General features: G+C 47.6%; 1 protein-coding gene across 3 annotated transcripts; it reads left to right on the forward strand.

The window, feature by feature from the left end:
- The first annotated feature begins 6,947 nt into the window (after positions 1 to 6,947).
- Positions 6,948 to 20,128, forward strand: LOC112104996 (gastrula zinc finger protein XlCGF26.1-like). 3 transcript variants are annotated; one of them, XM_026661056.1, is made up of 6 exons: positions 6,948 to 7,403; positions 8,829 to 8,942; positions 11,236 to 11,325; positions 11,900 to 14,671; positions 19,076 to 19,232; positions 19,493 to 20,128. In XM_026661056.1, the coding sequence occupies exons 1-4, from the start codon at positions 7,277 to 7,279 to the stop codon at positions 13,339 to 13,341; spliced, it is 1,773 nt and encodes a 590-aa protein (XP_026516841.1). In that variant the 5' UTR covers positions 6,948 to 7,276; the 3' UTR covers positions 13,342 to 14,671; positions 19,076 to 19,232; positions 19,493 to 20,128. The 3 variants fall into 3 exon arrangements, with proteins under 3 accessions (XP_026516841.1, XP_026516840.1, XP_026516842.1); XM_026661055.1 differs by having other exon boundaries at positions 19,076 to 20,128; XM_026661057.1 differs by having other exon boundaries at positions 11,903 to 14,671; positions 19,076 to 20,128.
- The last annotated feature ends 114 nt before the right edge of the window (positions 20,129 to 20,242 follow it).

Here is a 20,242-nt window from a genome sequence, read left to right on the forward strand (position 1 = left end):
GCTACTGCTTGAGCTACAGCTCTCTGGCTGGGGCTCCCAGGGTCTGTCTAAGGGTATGTCTACACTACGAAATTAGGTCGAATTTATAGAAGCTGGTTTTATAGAAATCGATTGTATACAGCCGATTGTGTGTGTCCCCACATAAAATGCTCTAAGTGCATGAAGTCGGCGGACCGCGTCCACAGTACCGAGGCTAGCGTCGACTTCCGGAGCACTGCACTATGGGTAGCTATCCCACAGTTCCCGCAGTCTCCGCCGCCCATTGGAATTCTGGGTTGAGATCCCAATGCCCGAATGATGCAAAACAGTGTCGCGGGGGGTTCTGGGTACATGTCGTCAGGCCCCTCCCCCTCCGTCAGAGCAATGGCAGACAATCGATTTGCGCCTTTTTACCTGGGTTACCTGTGCAGACAACATACCACGGCAAGCATGGAGCCCGCTCAGCTCAGCTCACCGTCACCATATGTCATCTGGGTGCCGGCAGACGTGGGACTGCATTGCTACACAGCAGCAGCTGCTAACTGCCTTTTGGCGGTAGACGGTGCAGCATGACTGGTAGTCTTCATCGGCGATCTGGGTGCTGGCAGCCCCTTGCCTTTTGGCAGTAGATGGTTTATTACGACTGGTATCTGTCGTCGTCATACTGCAGCGGCTGTCAATCATGGGCACCTGGGCAGACATGCTCAGTCCTATCGAACTGTCTTGACGATGATGGCTATCAGTCGTAGTATGCTATTTTCTGCCAAGCGCCCAGTATTTTCTGCTAAGCACCCAGAAGAGGCTGAGGGCGATCTGGGGGCTGGCAGACGTGGGGCTGCATTGCTACACAGCAGCAGCCCCTTGCCTTTTGGCAGTAGATAGTATATTATGACTGGTATCCATTGTCGTCATACTGCAGTGGCTATCAGTCTTAGTACACTAACTGCCAAGCGCCCAGTATTTGCTGCTAAGCACCCAGAAGATGCCGAGGGCTATCAGTCATGCTGCACCATCGTCTGCCAGCTTAAGATGTAAAAAATAGATTTGTTCTGTATTCATTTGCTTCCCCCTCCCTCCGTGAAATCAACGGCCTGCTAAACCCAGGGTTTTCAGTTCAATCTTTGGGGGGGGGCCATTCTGTGTGACAGTTGATTGTGTTTCTCCCTGTTGCACAGCCACCTTTGTTGATTTTAATTCCCTGTACCTGTACGCCATGTCGTCACTCGCCCCACTCTCCCTCCCTCCTTCCCCTGGTCCGTCAGATACTAGTTTCACGCCTTTTTTCAGACCAGACGCCATAGCTAGCCCTGGGATCATGGAGCCCGCTCAGATCACCGCGGCAATTATGAGCACTATGAACACCACGCGCATTGTCCTGGAGTATATGCAGAGCCAGAACATGCCAAAGCAAAACCAGGACCAGCCGAGGAGGCGATTGCAGCGCGGCGACGAGAGTGATGAGGAAATTGACATGGACATAGACCTCTCACAAGGCACAGGCCCCAGCAATGTGGAAATCATGGTGTTACTGGGGCAGGTTCATGCCGTGGAACGCCGATTTTCTGGGCCCGGGAAACAAGCACAGACTGGTGGGACCACATCGTGCTGCAGGTGTGGGACGATTCCTAGTGACTGCGAAACTTTCGCATGCGTAAGGGCACTTTCATGGAACTTTGTGAGTTGCTTTCCTTTGCCCTGAAGCGCCAGAATACCAGGTTGAGAGCAGCCCTCACAGTTGAGAAGCGAGTGGCGATAGCCCTGTGGAAGCTTGCAATGCCAGACAGCTACCGTTCAGTCGGGAATCAATTTGGAGTGGGCAAATCTACTGTGGGGTCTGCTGTGATCCAAGTTGCCAGGGCAATGAAAGACCTGGTGATATCAAGGGTAGTGACTCTGGGAAACGTGCAGGCCATAGTGGATGGCTTTGCTGCAATGGGATTCCCAAACTGTGGTGGGGCCATAGACGGAACCCATATCCCTATCTTGGCACCGGAGCACCAAGCCACAGAGTACATAAACCGCAAGGGGTACTTTTCAATGCTGCTGCAAGCCCTGGTGGATCACAAGGGACGTTTCACCAACATCAACGTGGGATGGCCGGGAAAGGTACATGATGTTCGCGTCTTCAGGCACTCTGCTCTGTTTCGAAAGCTGGAGGAAGGGACTTTCTTCCCAGACCAGAAAATAACCATTGGGGATGTTGAAATGCCTATCGTGATCCTTGGGGACCTAGCCTACCCCTTAATACCATGGCTCATGAAGCTGTACACAGGCAGCCTGGACAGGAGTCAGGACCTGTTCAACTACAGGCTGAGCAAGTGCCGAATGATGGTGGAATGTGCATTTGGACGTTTAAAAGCGCACTGGCGCAGCTTACTGACTCGCTCAGACCTCAGCGAAAAGAATATCCCCATTGTTATTGCTGCTTGCTGTGCGCTCCACAATATCTGTGAGAGTAAGGGGGAGACATTTATGGCGGGGTAGGAGGTTGAGGCAAATCGCCTGGCCGCTGATTACGCACAGCCAGACACCAGGGCGGTTAGAGGAGCACAGCAGGGCGTGGTGCGCATCAGAGAAGCTTTGAAAACCAGTTTTGTGACTGGCCAGGCTACGGTGTGAAACTTCTGTTTGTTTCTTCTTGATGAACCCTCCGCCCCCTCCCGCCCACCCGGTTCACTCTACTTCCCTGTAAGCCAATCACCCCACCCTCCCCTCCCCCCTTCGAGCACCGCTTGCAGAGGCAATAAAGTCATTGTTACTTCACATTCATGCATTCTTTATTAATTCATCACACAACTAGGGGGATAATTGCCAAGGTATCCCGGGATGGGTGGGGGAGGAGGGAAGGAAAAGGACACACTGCAGTTTAAAACTGTAACTCTTATTGAAGGCCAGCCTTCTGATGCTAGGGCAATCATCTGGGGTGGAGTGACTGGGTGGCCGGAGGCCCCCCCACCGTGTTCTTGGGCGTCTGGGTGAGGAGGCTATGGAACTTGGGGAGGAGGGCTGTTGGTTACACGGGGCTGTAGCGGCGGTCTCTGCTCCTGCTGCCTTTCCTGCAGCTCAACCATACGCTGGAGCATATCAGTTTGATGCTCCAGCAGCCGGAGCATCGACTCTTGCCTTCTGTCTGCAAGCTGACGCCACCTATCATCTTCAGCCCGCAACTTGCTCTGTTCATCCCGCGATTCAGCATGCCACCTCTCCTCTCGTTCATATTGGGCTTTTCTGTAATCAGTCATTGACTGCCTCCACGCATTCTGCTGTGCTCTGTCAGCGTGGGAGGCAGTCTGTAGTTCTGTAAACATGTCATCACGTGTCCTTCGCTTCCTCTTCCTAATCTTCACTAGCCTCTGTGAAGGAGAAAGATTTGCAGCTGGTGGAGGAGAAGGGAGAGGTGGTTAAAAAAGACACATTTTAGAGAACAATGGGTACACTCTTTCACGTTAAATTTTGCTGTTCACATTACACAGCACATGTGCTTTCGTTACAAGGTCGCATTTTTCCTCTTGTTAGGCCCAAAAATATGGAGTATAGAACACTGTTTGGCCAGCTTAGCCAAAGTTAGGCTAACAGTAGTTGCTAGGCCATTCCGGCCTCTCTGTAAGACCTGAGGGCATGCTTGCTTAAGCTTCAGGGGATAAGATAGGAGGTGGGGGCCGCATTCTTGTACCAGATGTACTAGGAACAGATTGTTTGGACAGATGGAGACTTGCAGTCTCCACTTCCTGTTTCTGTTCTTTATCTGTACCCAACTCCCTCTTTTCTCCCAGCCTCTGGTGCATGACGGAAAAGCTGATAAGAAGCTGCTGAGGCATCATGAACTGTTTGTACTGTCAAAGAAAATAGATATGCATGAATATTAAAAGCTTTTAACTAGTAAAGGGGGGGGGATTGGGTTGTTTTAACTGTGACGCGACGGAACTGTCTATATAATCTCACTAGTTATTGTAATCGGGGCTGGTTCTCTCTGGAGACGGGCTGCTCTCTATTGTTGTGTGCACTCTTCAATAAAGAGCTTGTATTGGACCTTGCTGGTGTTGCCTGTCTCTCACTCTGCGGTCAGACAACAAACCTTGCCATCTGGGTTAAAAAAAGTCCCCAACAAATTTGGTGACTCCGCCGGGACTCGTCTGACTCTCCGGTGCGGGATCAGACTCCGAAGCAACGCAGCGCGCATCCTCCAGGTTCGAGGAGCCTTGCCCGGTAACCTGATCCCTGCGCCGGCGATAAGGCGAGTCCTGTAAACCAGCAGAAGCCTGTAGAAACCCAGCAACGTCCGCCTACCCGTTAAGTAGGATCCAAATCTTCAGGGTTAAAGGCCCTAATAAGGTAAGCAATCGCCGAAAAGGGGTTAAAGGCCCCGGAGAGGGGTTAAAAGCCCTACAGGCTAAATGGGACAATTTGGCAGTAAGTGCCCGGGGAACGCCCCATTGTCTCTAGTACTTAAAAATTAAAATTATATTGAGGGCCTGCCGGTTTGGTGTGAGAGATCACTCACGCAGTGCCAGGCCACAGATTTCGGCTTGCAGGCAGCCATGGTAAGACACAGTCTTTTGGCTTTTTTAACCTTGTTAACATGTGGGAATGGTTTCAAACAGTAGCGCTCTCATTTCCCATACCAAGCACCCGTTGGGTTGGCCATTTAAAATGGGTTTGCAATGTAAAAGGAGGGGCTGCGGTTTCCGGGTTAACATGCAGTACAAACCCGACTAACTCCCCTCCCCCCCCACACCCAATTCTCTGGGATGATCACTTCACCCCTCTCCCCCACCGCGTGGCTAACAGCGGGGAATATTTCTGTTCAGCAGAGCAGGAAGGGGCACCTCTAAATGTCCCCTTAATAAAATCACCCCATTTCAACCAGGTGACCGTGAATGATATCACTCTCCTGAGGATAACAAAGAGCGATAAGGAATGGATGTTGTCTGCATGCCAGCAAACACCGGGCCCATACGCTGTCATGCTTTGTTATGCAATGATTCCAGACTATGTGCTACTGGCCTGGCGTGGTAAAGTGTCCTACCATGGCGGACGGGATAAGGCAGCCCTCCCCAGAAACCTTTTGCAAAGGCTTTGGCAGTACATGAAGGAGAGCTTTCTGGAGATGTCCCTGGAGGATTTCCACTCCGTCCCCATACACATTAACAGACTTTTCCAGTAGCTGTACTGGCCGCGATTGCCAGGGCAAATTAATCATTAATCATTAAACATGCTTGCTTTTAAACCATGTGTAATATTTACAAAGGTACACTCACCAGAGGTCCCCTGTGCGCCCTCAGGGGATGGGAGCACGCCTTGGGTGAGTTCGGGGGTTACTGGTTCCAGGTCCAGGGTGATAAACATATCCTGGCTGTTGGGGAAACCGGTTTCTCCGCTTCCTTGCTGCTGTGAGCTATCTACATTATCTCCATCCTCATCTTCCTCATACCCCGAACCCGCTTCCCTGTGTGTTTCTCCAGTGAGGGAGTCATAGCACACGGTTGGGGTAGTGGTGGCTGCACCCCCTAGAATGGCATGCAGCTCCGCGTAGAAGCGGCATGTTTGCGGCTCTGCCCCGGACCTTCCGTTTGCTTCTCTGGCTTTGTGATAGGCTTGCCTTAGCTCCTTAATTTTCACGCGGCACTGCTGTGCGTCCCTGTTATGGCCTCTGTCCTTCATGGCCTTGGAGACCTTTTCTAATATTTTGCCATTTCGTTTACTGCTACGGAGTTCAGCTAGCACTGATTCATCTCCCCATATGGCGAGCAGATCCCGTACCTCCCGTTCTGTCCATGCTGGAGCTCTTTTGCGATCCTGGGACTCCATCACGGTTACCTGTGCTGATGAGTTCTGCGTGGTCACCTGTGCTCTCCACGCTGAGCAAACAGGAAATGAAATTCAAATGTTCGCGGGGCTTTTCCTGTCTACCTGGTCAGTGCATCTGAGTTGAGAGTGCTGTCCAGAGCGGTCATAATGAAGCACTGTGGGATAGCTCCTGGAGGCCAATAACGTCGAATTCCGTCCACACTACCCCAATTCCGACCCGCTAAGGCCGATTTTAGCGCTAATCCCCTCGTTGGAGGTGGAGTAAAGAAACCGGTTTAAAGGGCCCTTTAAGTCGAAAGAAAGGGCTTCATCGTGTGAACGTGTCCAGGCTTAATTCGATTTAACGCTGCTAAAGTCGACCTAAACTCGTAGTGTAGACCAGGCCTAGATGTCAGTATTAAGTACGACATGAATTGTAACACTAAGTGTAAAAGCCTTTGTGTAGGCGGGACCCCTACGTGCTTGTTAAATTGAAACCACTGTATTTCTTGTGTGTTAAAAATATTCAATGTAATCTTTGTCTTTTATTTTGCTGTGGCGCTTTAATTCTTTAATGTAACTCTGTTCATTTTACTATGTTCTATGTATCCTTTCTTGCTTCACTCACTACATTATAATCACTTGGTTCCTTTAAATGAATCATTCTTTTGTTTTCGAAGGGAAAAAAAAAAACCCTCAAAAGCTGCAGCCGGACTGTGCAGGCTGACACCGGCTCATGGTGCTCAGCTCTTTTAATTGCGGTGCAGACATTTGGGCTCCTGCTGGAACTTGGACTTTACAACCCTGTTCTGTGTAGCTCAAGAACAAATACATTTGGTCCAATAAGAGATATTACCTCCCCCACCTTGTCTCTGTCATATCCTGGGAACAAAACAGTGTAACCCTAATTTCCGCCCAAGAAAGAGGGCAAGCCCAGGGAGGGAGCGACTGGGGAGCAAACCAACCCTGTACTCACCCCACAATGCCACTCCAGTGCCCCACACACACCCCGCAGTAGTGGTTCCAGCAGGGTCCTATGGGGCTGGCTGAGCCCAGTGCCCTGCTCTGGGCATTGCATTATGGCTGGAGGGGCTGCAGTGCGACTCAGGTTTGATATGCCCAGCCCTCCAGCATGGTGACAGAGGGTCAGGTGTACAGGCTAAATGTAAGTCAGGCTGTGATCTGGTGCTCCGGGTTGCTGCGACACTCACTGAGGTTTGGACTTCAGCAGTGGTACAACTCTTTGAGACAGGATACAACACCCACAGCAGGGGGCCAGGCTCAGCTCCCAGAGCCACCACTGTGGGGTGAGTCACAGACACAGAAAACACTGTCCATTACTTCTTTTACACTGCGACAAACCTGCACCCATAGTAATGGTACAAACTTTCAAACCCCCCAGGGCCCTCCCAGTCCATGAACCACTGTACATCTGCCTTACCGGCAACAGCTATTCCTCCACCAGTGTTTTTAACTTTGCCATGCTGAGTTGGGTTGTTTGTCCTTTCAGATGTCGGTGACGTTTGAGGATGTGGCCATGTATTTCTCCCCAGCGGAGTGGGCGCTGCTGGGCGAGGAGCAAAGGCAACTTTACAGACACGTCATGTGGGAAAATTACCAGACTCTGGTCTCATTAGGTGAGGAGCTGTTTCCCTGAGATCAGGGCCACAGTGCATTGAGTGCTGCACAGAGACACAGTAACTGAGATGGAGCATTGGTATGAGTGGTTGGGTGGAGAGATGTCTATGGGGTTGGAAGGAGGGGTGTGTGGGTGTGGATGGATACAGGCATGTTTAATTGAGCAGAGCAGCCCTTTCAGGGGGAGACAAGGTTGGTTAGGCAATATCTTTTATTGGTCCAACTTCTGTTGGTGAGAGAGACAAGCTTTTGAGCCACACAGAGCTCTTCTTTAGGTCTGGGAAAGGAAAGCTTCTCTCTCTCACCAACAGAAGTTGGTCCAGTAAAAGATATTACCTCACTCACCTGGTCTCTCTAATATCCTGGGACTGATACGTCTACAACTACACTGCATATCTTCAAGAGGAGATCCTTCCACCCATAGTCACTACTGCTCCACAGTTTAAGGCAAGAGAATTCTGTCTCTTGTACTTCCCCAGACTGAGCACATGAGCAGAAAAGGGCCATGTGTTCTGCAGGCCTACAGGATGAAAGGCCAGCCAACACCACAGTTAAGGAGAAAGACAGACTGAGTTCATCTATGCTGGTATAAAAGACCCATGGCACGGCCGTGGTTTGCCTGGGTCAGTTGACTCAGGACATGGGACTCAGACTGGGGGGCTAAAAATTGCAGTGTATATGTTCATGCTCGGGTTGGAGCCCGACCCTGCTGCAGTCCTCAGGGGAGTGGGGGCGGGGCTTGGGCATGGTGGGGGTGGAGCAGGGATGGGGGCTTTGGGACGGAGCGGAGTGGGGCTGGGGTGGAGCAGGGGGGAAGAGGCGGGCCTGGGGTAGAGCATGAGCGGGGGAAGAGGCAGAGCAGGGGCTGGAGCAGCATGTAGCTGCGTAGGACACCAGGAAATTTGGTGCCCCAAATTTCCTGGTGCCCTATGCAGCTGCGTACTTTGCATATAGGTAGGGATGGCCCCATCTGGGACCCTCCCTCGAAATATCCACTCAGCAATTTTGCAATCCCACAGCACAGGCCCCTCAAGCCCAAGTCATCTGATCCGGGCCAGGTACAGGTGTTTAATTCCTATGTAAACATATCCACAGGAGGGAGAGTGGTGCTGGGCCATAGTACAGTAACTTTCCTAGGACAAGGAGAAATATCCAGCTTTTGCCACATGTTTCCCCCCAATCCCGTCAGACACCGCAGTCCTCTCCATTTGCCCTTTCCACAGCTGCCAGGTTGTTTTCAACTCAATATCCCGCCACTGCCGGGCACCAGGAGTTTTGACCATAAGCTGCAGTTCATGTTTCCATGGAAAACAATTGCCTATTAGCCTTCATAATTAGCTCATAGCCTAATTGGCACAAACATTGCATATGGAGCTGCACAGTGTTCTTATAAGTTCTTAGCGGTGATGCTTTTCTCTAAACAGGAATCCAAATCTCCAAGCCAGTGGTGATCTCCAGCATAGAGCGAGGGGAAGAGCTGTGGGCCCAGAGTCCCACAGAAGATGAAGATGAGGACATCCTGAGTGGTACCAGCCCAGGTGAGGAAGGAGTTAAAGTGTTGTACAGGGAACGAATGAGTAGCTTGAAGGCAGCTGGAATCCTGATAAATTTTGGCCAAAGTGACAATACATCCGGGAATGTTAGTTTTTTAGTCTAATGTTTAGGCTTTTTTAGAACAGTATCTCATTTAATTCGTGATCCACTATAACCATCACATTATTTTCTGCTGTACTGCTGCCAAGCCAGTTATCCCACATTTTCTAGTTGTGCATCTGATATTTTCTTCCTAAGCGAACTACTTTCTACTTGTGTTTCTTGAATTTCATCTTGTTGATTTCAGACCAATTCTCCACTTTGTCAAGATCATTTTGAATTCTAACCCCGTCCACCAGAGTGTTTGTAACCCCTCCCTGGCTGTCTGAATCATTGACCAAGCAGCACTTGGGAATCTCCCTTCCCACTTCAGGCCCAGTTTTGTAGGGACCCAACATTATTCCATTGCTTTTGTGGGCTCTCAATTGACATTAATAAGGGATTTCCTTATTACTCCCCAGGACTGCTTGGGAGGCAACATCATGTTGTGGGAGTGAGGAGACCTGGACTCTATTCCTCATTCTGCCACTGAGCTGCTGGCTGAGCTTGGACAATGTTGTATTAATTCATATAGACTACATGGGCCCAGAGAGACAAAGGTGTTAACATGACACTGTTATGGCCAACATTAAAGAGTGTTAAATAAGGTTTGGGGTTTGGAATACAGAGACAGAAGCCTACGTAGTACCATGGAAAACACCACAAAAATTTCTGTCTATTCTTTTATTAAAGATACAGAAAAAGAAGGAAAAAGAGTTAAGGCATTTGAAATGTCAAGTATGACCTAAGGACTCTTATTTTGACAATGTCCCTTGTTGCCTTTCTCTTTACCCTTAATTCTTTAGACAAAAGGCCTCTGTTTGAAAGTCTTTTAGATGGTATTAAAGATGGTAATAGCTGTCCTTTTGGGGAAAAGAGAAGCAGCTAGTTGAAATGGGCTGGAGCTGTTATTAAAATCCGATCCCGTTTCCTTGGAGACAAAACCCACTCAAGATGGAAGAAAAAAGAACAGCAAAGATAGAACATGTGACTTTTGACTCGGGTTTACTCTTACTTGCCGCTTCATGTCTGGAGAAACACAGGCACAGCACACGGTCTGATCAGCCAATTGGAGACCTGCCTGGCAAACCTGTCGAGCGTTAGTCTGTTCTGGACAATGTGTTTGGCTGCCTCTTTGATCACAGGCTTACAGCAAGGTTGCAAACTATGGTAGTTTTGGCCACCTAAGCCAGACTCTTATTTGCTAGAAGGCAAAGGGAGAAAAATAAGAAAGAGAAGAAATATGGTGGGGAATGAAAAGGAATTCATGGGAGTTAAGAGGGACAGGGGGACAAAAATCTCACATTCCAGGTGATTTGGGGGAGTTAGCCAGAACTGGTAACGGTGGCAGTATCCTCCGGCTCCCTCTCTCTGGTGCAGTCTTGTTAAGACATCTCTTAGGATTAGGATGAAGAAGATCTGGGATCCCAAAAGAGGATCAGAGTGGCAGCATGATGGTATCGCTCACCACAGAAGTTGTTGGCACACATCTGCTGTTGCTGTTTTTTCAGTCAGCAAGGGATGCATTCAGTTCCTCCTTTATTGTCCCCCGAAAGTGTTTTCTTTTGAGAAACCCTTAAAGGAAGTAGTGGGCAAAATAGCCCAGCCCCTCATTGTTTTTCTGTCAGGCCTAAATTCTAACTCGGTCATTTGGGTTCTTTAATGTCCAGTTCCACACTTCTCTTGTTACAGCCATCATTTTAACACTGTCCTTGAATTGCATTATAGGCCTTTTTGATTTGGACCAATTCTGTCTTTTTGTTTATATTTTGCACCTTTTCCCATCAACATTTAGTGTTGTAGGATATTGTAACACTTTATAAACTTTCTCACAGTTTTTGCAGTTGTACGGCCAATTAGGGTAAATTTGTGGGCCCAATTATTACAACAGCAAGTTACTCCTTTGACTCAGGTTTTCTCCCTCCCTTTCTGTATTTAGTATATAAGCCCTTCAACATCAGGGCGATCTCTCTGTAATTTTGTGCAGCACCTGGTGCTATGGTACCGTGATCTCAGTTGCGCTACCACAGTACAAAGTAACTGTCGAGCCCCAAATAGCTTCCCCTCTTGTGCATTGTGGAACCCACTGTCCAACAGTGACCATAAATGAGTAATTTACAGTGCAGGGAAAAGGGCTTCTCTCAGTGATATTCATTTGGTCCATGTGCTGTCAACCAAAGACCTTTTGTCTTCATGCAGGGTTTCCAGATGCAGAAGAGACCTGGGACTGGCCAGCAATTGAAAGCTCCTTGGGCTTCTTCCTCACACAAAGCTCTTCCCCTGGAGCAGGTAGGGAACCAGCTCTGCCCTGTCCACCAGTGGGAGCCGGAGAGCTCATTTCAGGAATCGTCCATCAGCTGCAAACTCTCCCCTCACCGAGCATTACAATAGGGATTGAAGCCCAAACATGAGAAGTGCTACATCTCCTCAACCTGATATCCCCCTAGAAACCCCATCTCTCCCCTTACGCAGATTCCCCCAGTCTCTCCCCCTCTCCCATTTTCCCTAGAACATGGAGACGTTGGGATCCCATCACAGTGTGCGTTTTCCATGTGTGTCCCTCGGGAGAGGGGTGTCAGTGCTGGTGTGTGGTGATGCTGTTCTCCCCACTGAGATGGGCCTCAGAGTAGGGAGAGAATTGTGGGGGCTGATTTTCACATTTACTTGGGGGGCTATTGTCAGGGCCTATGGGACACTGACCTTCTCCTCCTTCCCCAGTGCTGGGACCCCGGGAGTTTGGCCTCTTGCACTCAAGTGACCATGGTCAGCCCTGTTCTCAGGCACATCCCCCTGCTGGGAATGTTAGTGTTTTCCCTTTGTGAGCAGCACAAGAAATAACATCTGTACTCTCTTCCCCACCAAGCAGGGGCGAGGAACCTAATCAGGGCTGAGGGGCATACTCCTGAGGAAGAGCGTGGCAACCTGGAGCCACTCAGGCCTTTCCCAGGGACATCAGGAAAGAACCATTCCAAGAAATCTGAACGGGGAAGACACCACAAGAGGCAGTGCACGCCACAAAGGCAGAGGAAAAATCTGACCAGGAAGGAGCCAGCAACCCCAAGAAGTCATCAGAGGAGATCCAGGTCACATCTAAAGCCTCCTGCAGAGGGAAAAGCTGAGCCCAGAAAGACCCTATATACCTGCCATGTGTGCAGAGAAGAATTCAAGGTGCAGAGAGAACTGATAAGCCACCACTGGATGGTTCATAGGAGACAGGAACTGTATCACTGTAGCGAGTGTGGGGAGAGCTTTAGGAGAAAGAAGGAGTTCAGAGCACATGGGAAAGCTCACAGAAAGAAGCGAGACCATCCCTGTATTGAATGTGGGAAGATATTCCACCAGTTATCACATCTCATTGCCCACCAGAGAATACATACAGGAGAGAGACCCTATCACTGTGCTGAGTGCGGAAAAAGATTCTTCCATATATCAGCTCTTAACATCCACAAGAGAGTCCACTCAGGAGAGAGACCCTTTGCCTGCGCTGAGTGTGGAAAGCGATTTATGGATTCATCAACATTTCGTAATCATCAGGCAATCCACTCAGAAAAGAGACCCCATCGCTGTAATCAATGTGGGAAAGGCTTCAAAGTTATATCAAGTCTTACTAGACACCTTAAAATCCACAGCGAAGAGAGACCCTTCTTGTGCCACGAGTGTGGTAAAAAATTTTGCCTACGAGAACATCTCATTAGACATCAGAGGATCCACACTGGGGAGCAGCCGTATTCCTGTGCTGAGTGTGGAAAAAAATTCAGTCTCCTTCAAAGTCTCAGGAGACACCAGGAAATCCATAGTACGGGGAGACTCCATCGCTGTGCTGAGTGTGGGAAAATATTCCGTCATCCAGAAAATCTCTCTAGACACCAGAGAGTCCACACTGGGAAACTCCATCGCTGCACTGACTGTGGAAAAGGCTTTGTCTATATACATCATCTCAAGAGCCACCAGAGAATCCACACTGGAGAGAAACCCTATTGCTGCACTGAGTGTGGGAAAAGTTTCACCCAATTGTCAGGCCTCACCAACCACCAGAGAATCCATTCAGGAGAGCGACCCTATCCCTGCACACAGTGTGGGAAGTGCTTTGCTCACTCATCATCTCTCACCGAACATCTGAAAATCCATTCAGGAGAGCGACCATATTCCTGCATTCAGTGTGGGAAGCACTTTGCTCGCTCATCATCTCTTACTCAGCATCAGAGAACCCACCCAGGAGAGCGACCATATTCCTGCGCTCAGTGTGGGAAGTGCTTTGCTCGCTCATCATATCTTACTAAACACCAGAGCACCCACTCAGAATAGAGACTCCTGACCTTGGTGTTCGATGGAGGGAACCTCTTCAACCTCTCACTTCACCCTATTCTCAAAGTCTGTAAAAGAGGGAGAACTTGCTCCCACTCTGAAATGTTCCCACCCTTCACTAAGGAGACATGAGTTTAGGTGCTGGATTTGTTAAAATAATTTGCATGGTCCTGGAGATGGGAGCATTAACCCTAGAGGTACTGAAACGTTCCATTGTGGGCATTATGGGCTGCAGCTAAGAGAGAGATGACTAGAGCCAAGACTGCACTTTGGAGGTCCTGGTTTCTCCCAAGCCGTTTGTTCACTGCGGCTCCCATCCTCGTAGGGTCCACAAATTGAATTAATAATTTTATTTTTTCTATTTGGAAAAAGGAATAATGGGTAAAGAGTCTGGCAGAGACTGAAAAGGAGCTTTCGTCTCCTGAGGTAATGAAAGGTTGTGACATCCCCTGTGTGCCCCTCATAGTAGTGAATCAAAAGGAAGGTTGGTTTGAATTTGCTTTGAGAGAAAATTATGAAGCAAACTGTCCTGATAGTTGGCTTCATGCATAATGCAGCCAGGGCCCTGTCTTCACAGCTAATTGCCAGGCAAGCAATACCAGCTAGGACTGGAAGGTTGGAGATTGGATTTTCCAGATCAACAAACAGCATGCCGTTTGGTTATGGACTGCCTTCTTTATCATCTTGATGGTACATGCAAATACTTGACATCTATGGATGCTGCTGTCATGATTAGCGTGACTACATCACGTACCCATCATCTAATTCATTGTGCCATCAGAAGTCATACACCAGAAAAAAGGCAAGGGCAGGGATGAGAGATGTCAGTTACTTCCTGTTATAATGGCACTTTTTTTTTTTAATAATTCAAATTTGTGTTCCTGGATGAGTTAGTGGCACTTTAATGCCACCTAGGGCTTGTCTACATAGAACTTATCACTTACCAGAACACTCATTTACATCGCGCAGGTATGTGGAATATACCGTCCTAAGCACTGGTGTAAACTGAGCTATGTTGATGGGAGAGCTTCCCTGCCAACATAGCTACCACCTCTCATAGAGGTGGAGGTGTTATGCTGACAGGCAAGCTCTCTCCCATTGGGTTAGAGTGTCTTGTATGCTAGCTTGGTGTCTTGAACACTAGCGGGAGCTGTAGCACTTCTAGTGTACATTCGCCCTAACACTTAGGGCTTGTCTACACTGCCCGCTGGATCGTCGGGCAGCAATCGATCCAGCGGGGGTTGACACCGGTACTCCACCAGAACGAGGAGCGCAAGCGCAGTTAACAGGAGAGCGTCAGCTATAGACTTACGGCAGTGTCTTCATTTCGGTAAGTAGATCTAAGTACGCTGACTTCAGCTACACTATTCATGTAGTTGAAGTTGCGGTATCTTAGATCGACCCTGCGCGGTAGTGTAGACAAGCCCTGACGTACCCGGATCTCAGCCTTGACACCAAGTGGCAAGGAGTGCAGGAAAATCTCTCTGGGCTACTTTGCTCTACTTTGCAGGCTGGGACTCGGGTTTGCTGCTTGTTGTGTTTTCTGTAAATAACTTGTGGAGTTGCTGTCCCAGCCCAGAGTGTGACATGGGCATAAAACATCCAGAGGTCATGGGGCAGGCACAGAGGTGGGATCCTGCATGGGAACAGGCAGCCCAGAGAGCACTGTTTCAGGAGAGAGACTCCTAAATAGAGAGGGAGAGAACCTAATCCCAGCAACATCCACAGATCAAACTGAGCAGCAGCACTGGGCCATTGTCTCCCCATTCCTCAAGCTGGGGTAATCTGTGGCCGTGCCTCTCTGTCGGAGGGCGATGATGAGATGGGACTTTCTTTCACTGTTGTCTCATCGTTCCTGGAGGGAATGAAATAATACAAGAGAAATATGAGTCTGAAATGGCTGCACTGTCATATGTGTAAGTGAAGACTTGCAATCTTCCCTGCAGTGCTGACTCTGTTATGTTCCAGTCACTCTCGGGAGATGATGTTGAGGAGAAGCAGCCATCTTGCCTTTCTTTCTGGAGCTGGTTATGCTCTGTGCTCATGCTAATCTTTATTATACAAATTTACTAGTAGTTCAGTTGTTCTAATCTTTTTTCATTGTATATGTGGAATCTGTCAGACGCAAGATGTATGCTCTGTTAAGGTTTGCCAAATATGAACTGTGTGCTAGGTACAGTTGGTGCAAATATTTCTATGGTTTTATGCTACTTGTGTGCTATGGTCTACTACTAGCTAAACTGTTGTGTGCATAATTAGATAAGAAAAGGTGTGTAAGGTCTGCGGAATCTGGAATTTTCTGTATCCTAAATCAGAAGAATACAAATATGAATAAAACTGAGCTCATAGTTCGGAACAGAGTGAAGAGATATCTGCTGCAAAGCATTTCTCCAGAGTGGGTACATACTAACCTTTCTGTATTACTGTGGCAGTCTGTACCTCTATGTTCACCCCTTATCAGGATAATGATCAATTTTGTACAAAGCCTTTTGAAGTATCATTTGAAAACTCCTAATGTGTTGAACATTATTATCTTGTGAACATATGGGAGGCAACATTCTATGCAAAGTTATATGATTCTACCGTATGATGTTACTTAGACGTGTCACAGTTCTGGAGAAAACCCACGGACCAGTTCCTCAGAGACAAAAAGGCAGACTGACCCCTCAGCCAAATATCAGCAAAATCTAATGGACTATCACCTGGTTAAGTGGCTGCTGTTTGGGTAGGGGAAAGGTTGTGAGTGAGAAATCTGCATTTGAACAAAGGAACAGCTTAAGGTTTCCATCTAGACCAGGGATTTCAAACTCAAATCACTTCCAATCAATAAATCTGTTGAGTCTGGTTATCTGACATTTTGACTCACTGTGAAACTTTAAAGCAAATAGGAGTTATTGTGCCTCTCTCTCCTGCTGGTGAACCTGAGCTGTACTATGACTAACCTGCCTGAGGAGTACATGTTAGCTAAACAGTTCGCCAGCCCCAAATGGTTACAACTCATGAGACTGTTCTAAAAAAAATGAAAGTTGGAAAGTTGCTTTAGGTTTCTGAGCAGTTTGGGTGCACTGGCTTCATGTTTTCAAGGTTTTCTCTGCTACCATGAGGGTTAGAAACTTTTGTAATGAGAGCTGAAATTCTCCTGCCTTACAGTGGTGTGTGGGTGTGTGTATGTGTGTAGGGAAGGACTCAGGGGGTAGGGGTGGAGCAGGGATTTAGGTTGGAGAGAGGTGTGTGTGTGTGACTAGAGACAATTCTCCAGTCTCTGCTTTGTAGCTCTGATCTCCATTCTGAATAAGGAGAAGTCACTGCTCCCTGCGACGGCTGCTGTGGGCCCTGAGCAGCTCAATAAGAACTTTGGATTTCTTCAGAAAAAAAGAAAAAAAAGTTGCCCTGGTTGCTGGCAAAGAGCCAAGTGTGTGTGGATGTGTCTCTGCAGAATCACAGCTGGGGGGGGGGGGAGGGGGTAAAGGACAACAGGGAGCATGTGCGTGATCAGCAGCTATGGAGCATGTGCAGTAGGGGGTAACAGACAGGCCAGTCAGTTAAGCAGCTGGTTGGTCGGAAGCCACTCGTCCTGGTCGTACCTTGTTTTAAAGGTCAGAGCTGTCAATCCAAATTCTGGGGTAGGGGTCAAGACTGAGCATGTGCAAGTGAGGGAACTGTTTCTAAGAATAGGAAGATACATAAAGAAAGAGGTACAATGTAGCATAACCATAAAGGCCACTTGCCAGCAATAGTTTCGAAGTCCGGAGGCTACGTCTGAAAAGGAGAGAGGCGTGCAGGAAGAGCCGGGAAGCCAGCGAGAGAAGCCAAAGAAGAACTGCGGCAGAGAGAGAAAAGAAAGCTGGAGCAGGGCTGAGCTGACTGACCAGGAATTGGACAGCAGTGATTTGACTTTGAAAAGAAAACAGCAACAGATTTATAGCGTGAGCTTAATATTCTTTTAATGATGGTTTAGTGTATAGGGCAGTATATAGGGTTAGTATGTGTATGCTTTAAGTATGTGTGTGTGTTTTAAGTATACTTACAGCAGCAGCTAGTGGGGAGGGAGGCTAAAGGGGCACCACCCTAAGGGTGCCGCGTGACCTCCCCATGTGACCCCTCCCCGCCTCACCCCTAGCCTGGGGACCAGGCTCTCCCCACGTGACTCCTCCCAGCCCCATCCCTAGCCCAGGACCCCCACGCTTTCCCCATCCTGCCCTTCCCCCGCCCCGGCCCCATCCTACCATACCTGGGGCCGGGGAGGTATCCCAAGTCTGACCCCTGAGCTCGGCCAGGCTGTGCGCCCACGCAGCTGTGTGCTCTTGTCGGTCCCCCCCCCCAGAGCTCAGGCGGGGGGCCGGGCAGTGCAGCCACAGCATGCTCCGGCTGGCCCCAGGCTCTGGGAGTGGGCTGGGCAGCGCAGCCACGCGGCTGTGTGCTCTGGTCGTCCCCGGCCCCGGAGCTCGGGCACTTGGCCAGGGGCAGCACGTGGCCCTCGGTGCGACCCCCATGCAGCGCCAGTGTATAGATATATAAACTTTAAAGTAATTTTAAGATTTGTTGTCAGTGATTTGTTGCAAACTGGCTACATGCAATGAATTGCTTTGCTTAGAATGATTTGAACTATATGCTATTGTAGTTTAAGTGCACTTTAATTTGCAATATGGGATTTGTGCCTCGAGGATTTTTCTGCCTTAATTAGGAGTTTTAGGATACACTTTATTGGGGATTATTTATATTAATTAATATTAGTTATATTAATCAGATACTTTGTTTTGAAAAGAATACTGCCTATGCCAATTACATTATCAGAAGGTTATAGCCGTGAGCTTTAGTGTTTCCTTAACAACCCCAGGAACTTTTACCTCACTAATAACAGACTAAGGGGGGAATAGGCAGCTTATAAAGAAGTGCCCCAAAGGCCATTTTTTGGGGTAACAGTAACCCTGTATTGTCAGTTATGGCAGTTGGATGTGGAGTTGGGAAATAAATACAGCCCTCTATGCGGAGGAGGGGTGGGGGAGAAATGGCTCCCACATAAAGTAGCTTCGCTAATAAACATTTGTATCCAGGGTCAGTGCCTGAAAACCTACTTTCTCGCCCCTTGAAATATTCCTCCTACAAAGGCAGAAAAAGAACCGATGGCTGGAAGTGGAAGAAAGACTAATTCAAACTGAAAATAAGAACAGATTTTCTACAGTGAGGGTGATCAACCATTGGGACAAACTCCCAAGGGAAGTGATGGATTCTTCAGCTCCCGATGTCTTCAAAACCTGTCGGGTCACCTTTATGGAAGATGCTTTAGCCAAACACAAGTTGTTGGGCTCCACATTGGGGTAATACATTGCAATATCATGGCCTGTGTTATGCAGATGATATAGATGATTGACTGGTCTCTTCTGGCCTTAATATCTATGAATTTCTGAAGCCATTTCCTGACCTTTCTGCACCTTTACCAACGTTCCCTCTCCATGTGGATGTTTGGTGCAGTAGTTGGTTGTGTCAAGATTACAGACCAGGAGAACGTTTTATGGAGAGGCAGACACAGCATCAAATTATGCAGGAATTCTCTGCCGTAATTGGTGAAGAAAATTCCCTTCTGCACAAAACTGCATCTTATAATAAAACCCCTTGGAATGAGTAAATACAGGTGTCACTAGTGTTCAGCATTAACAACAAAAGCATAAATTCGTTAGTTAAAATATCTGTAGTATAATAACTAGCAGCTTTTTTGCTTATTTTACAATTTCAGAGTCGAAGTGAACAAGTGCAACATATGTCAATTGAGTAAGTGTCATCTCATTAATGGTGAACCAGGCATCTTATTCATTACACTGGAGATTAAGTCCAATCACAGAAAAATTCTAAAATGTGACCTTCAGCTGTTTCCACCAGCAATTTCTGTGCATGTAAGTTGAGAGAAAACAAAATGCATTTGGGGTGCTATATTAAAGTACTGTACTGCATCTTTTCAGATACGTGCATTGACTGTTCAGAGAAAGAAATATGCCTAGGCCAGATAAATCCTTTGCCTACTCCTTTCCATGTAACTGGGATATAAGATTAATATTAAAAGTAGTGTTCCAAATATTGATTAGTTCAGTAGAGAACATCAAAGTGATTTGAATAAACATTAGCACTTATTAAAGCAAAGATGCTGTCATTACAGGCACAAAACTGTTAGGATGACATACAACACTGGGAACCATTTTGTACGTTTCCAAAAACTTGATCAAACCGATAGTTGGCAGTTCTGTGATGGAATTCTGGAATTTAAAAGGAACGGAATTGGAGATATTATAGCACAGATGAAGAGTTCTCCAAGTAACTTGAAAAGTAATGTATACCAAGCCACACTACTACTGTGCAACTCTCCCAGCAACATTAAAGACTGGTTTAACTAATTGTAGTGTGTGTGGGAATAGGGTTGAATTATCCCTTTAAGTTGTTTGTGAGCCCTCTGATGGTACTTACTGTCGTCGATGTTTTAGAAGGTATCTGAAATCAGTCTGACCACAGTGTGCACTAAGCTAGGTCTTGTATGTTTGTATATAAATAATAAACATATTTTTGGGGGCCAATTGTATCTGATAGTTTCTTCATATAATTTTTGTTGTGCACCATGCAAAAGACGTGACACTAATGATAACATTTTAGATATTTATACAACTATGAATTAAGTTCTGATCAATGTAGCCATTTTGCCTGTTCTTAATTTGTCTAAGAAGGAAGCAGGGTTAGTCCTACAGACTTCTTAAATTGTAACTGTTGTCCATATAAACTATGTAAAAACATTAAATCTGGATCTGCAACAATTTGGTTGACCATTGCTTTTGGTTGATTTTTTTTTTCATGTATGTAGTATCGCAACTGTCAAATCAGATACAGAATAGAAACTCGGGTATGATATTTAGCAGAG

Source organism: Terrapene carolina, unplaced genomic scaffold (assembly GCF_002925995.2).
Source record: "Terrapene carolina triunguis isolate 2854851 unplaced genomic scaffold, T_m_triunguis-2.0 Scaffold926, whole genome shotgun sequence".
NCBI lineage: Eukaryota > Metazoa > Chordata > Testudines > Emydidae > Terrapene > Terrapene triunguis.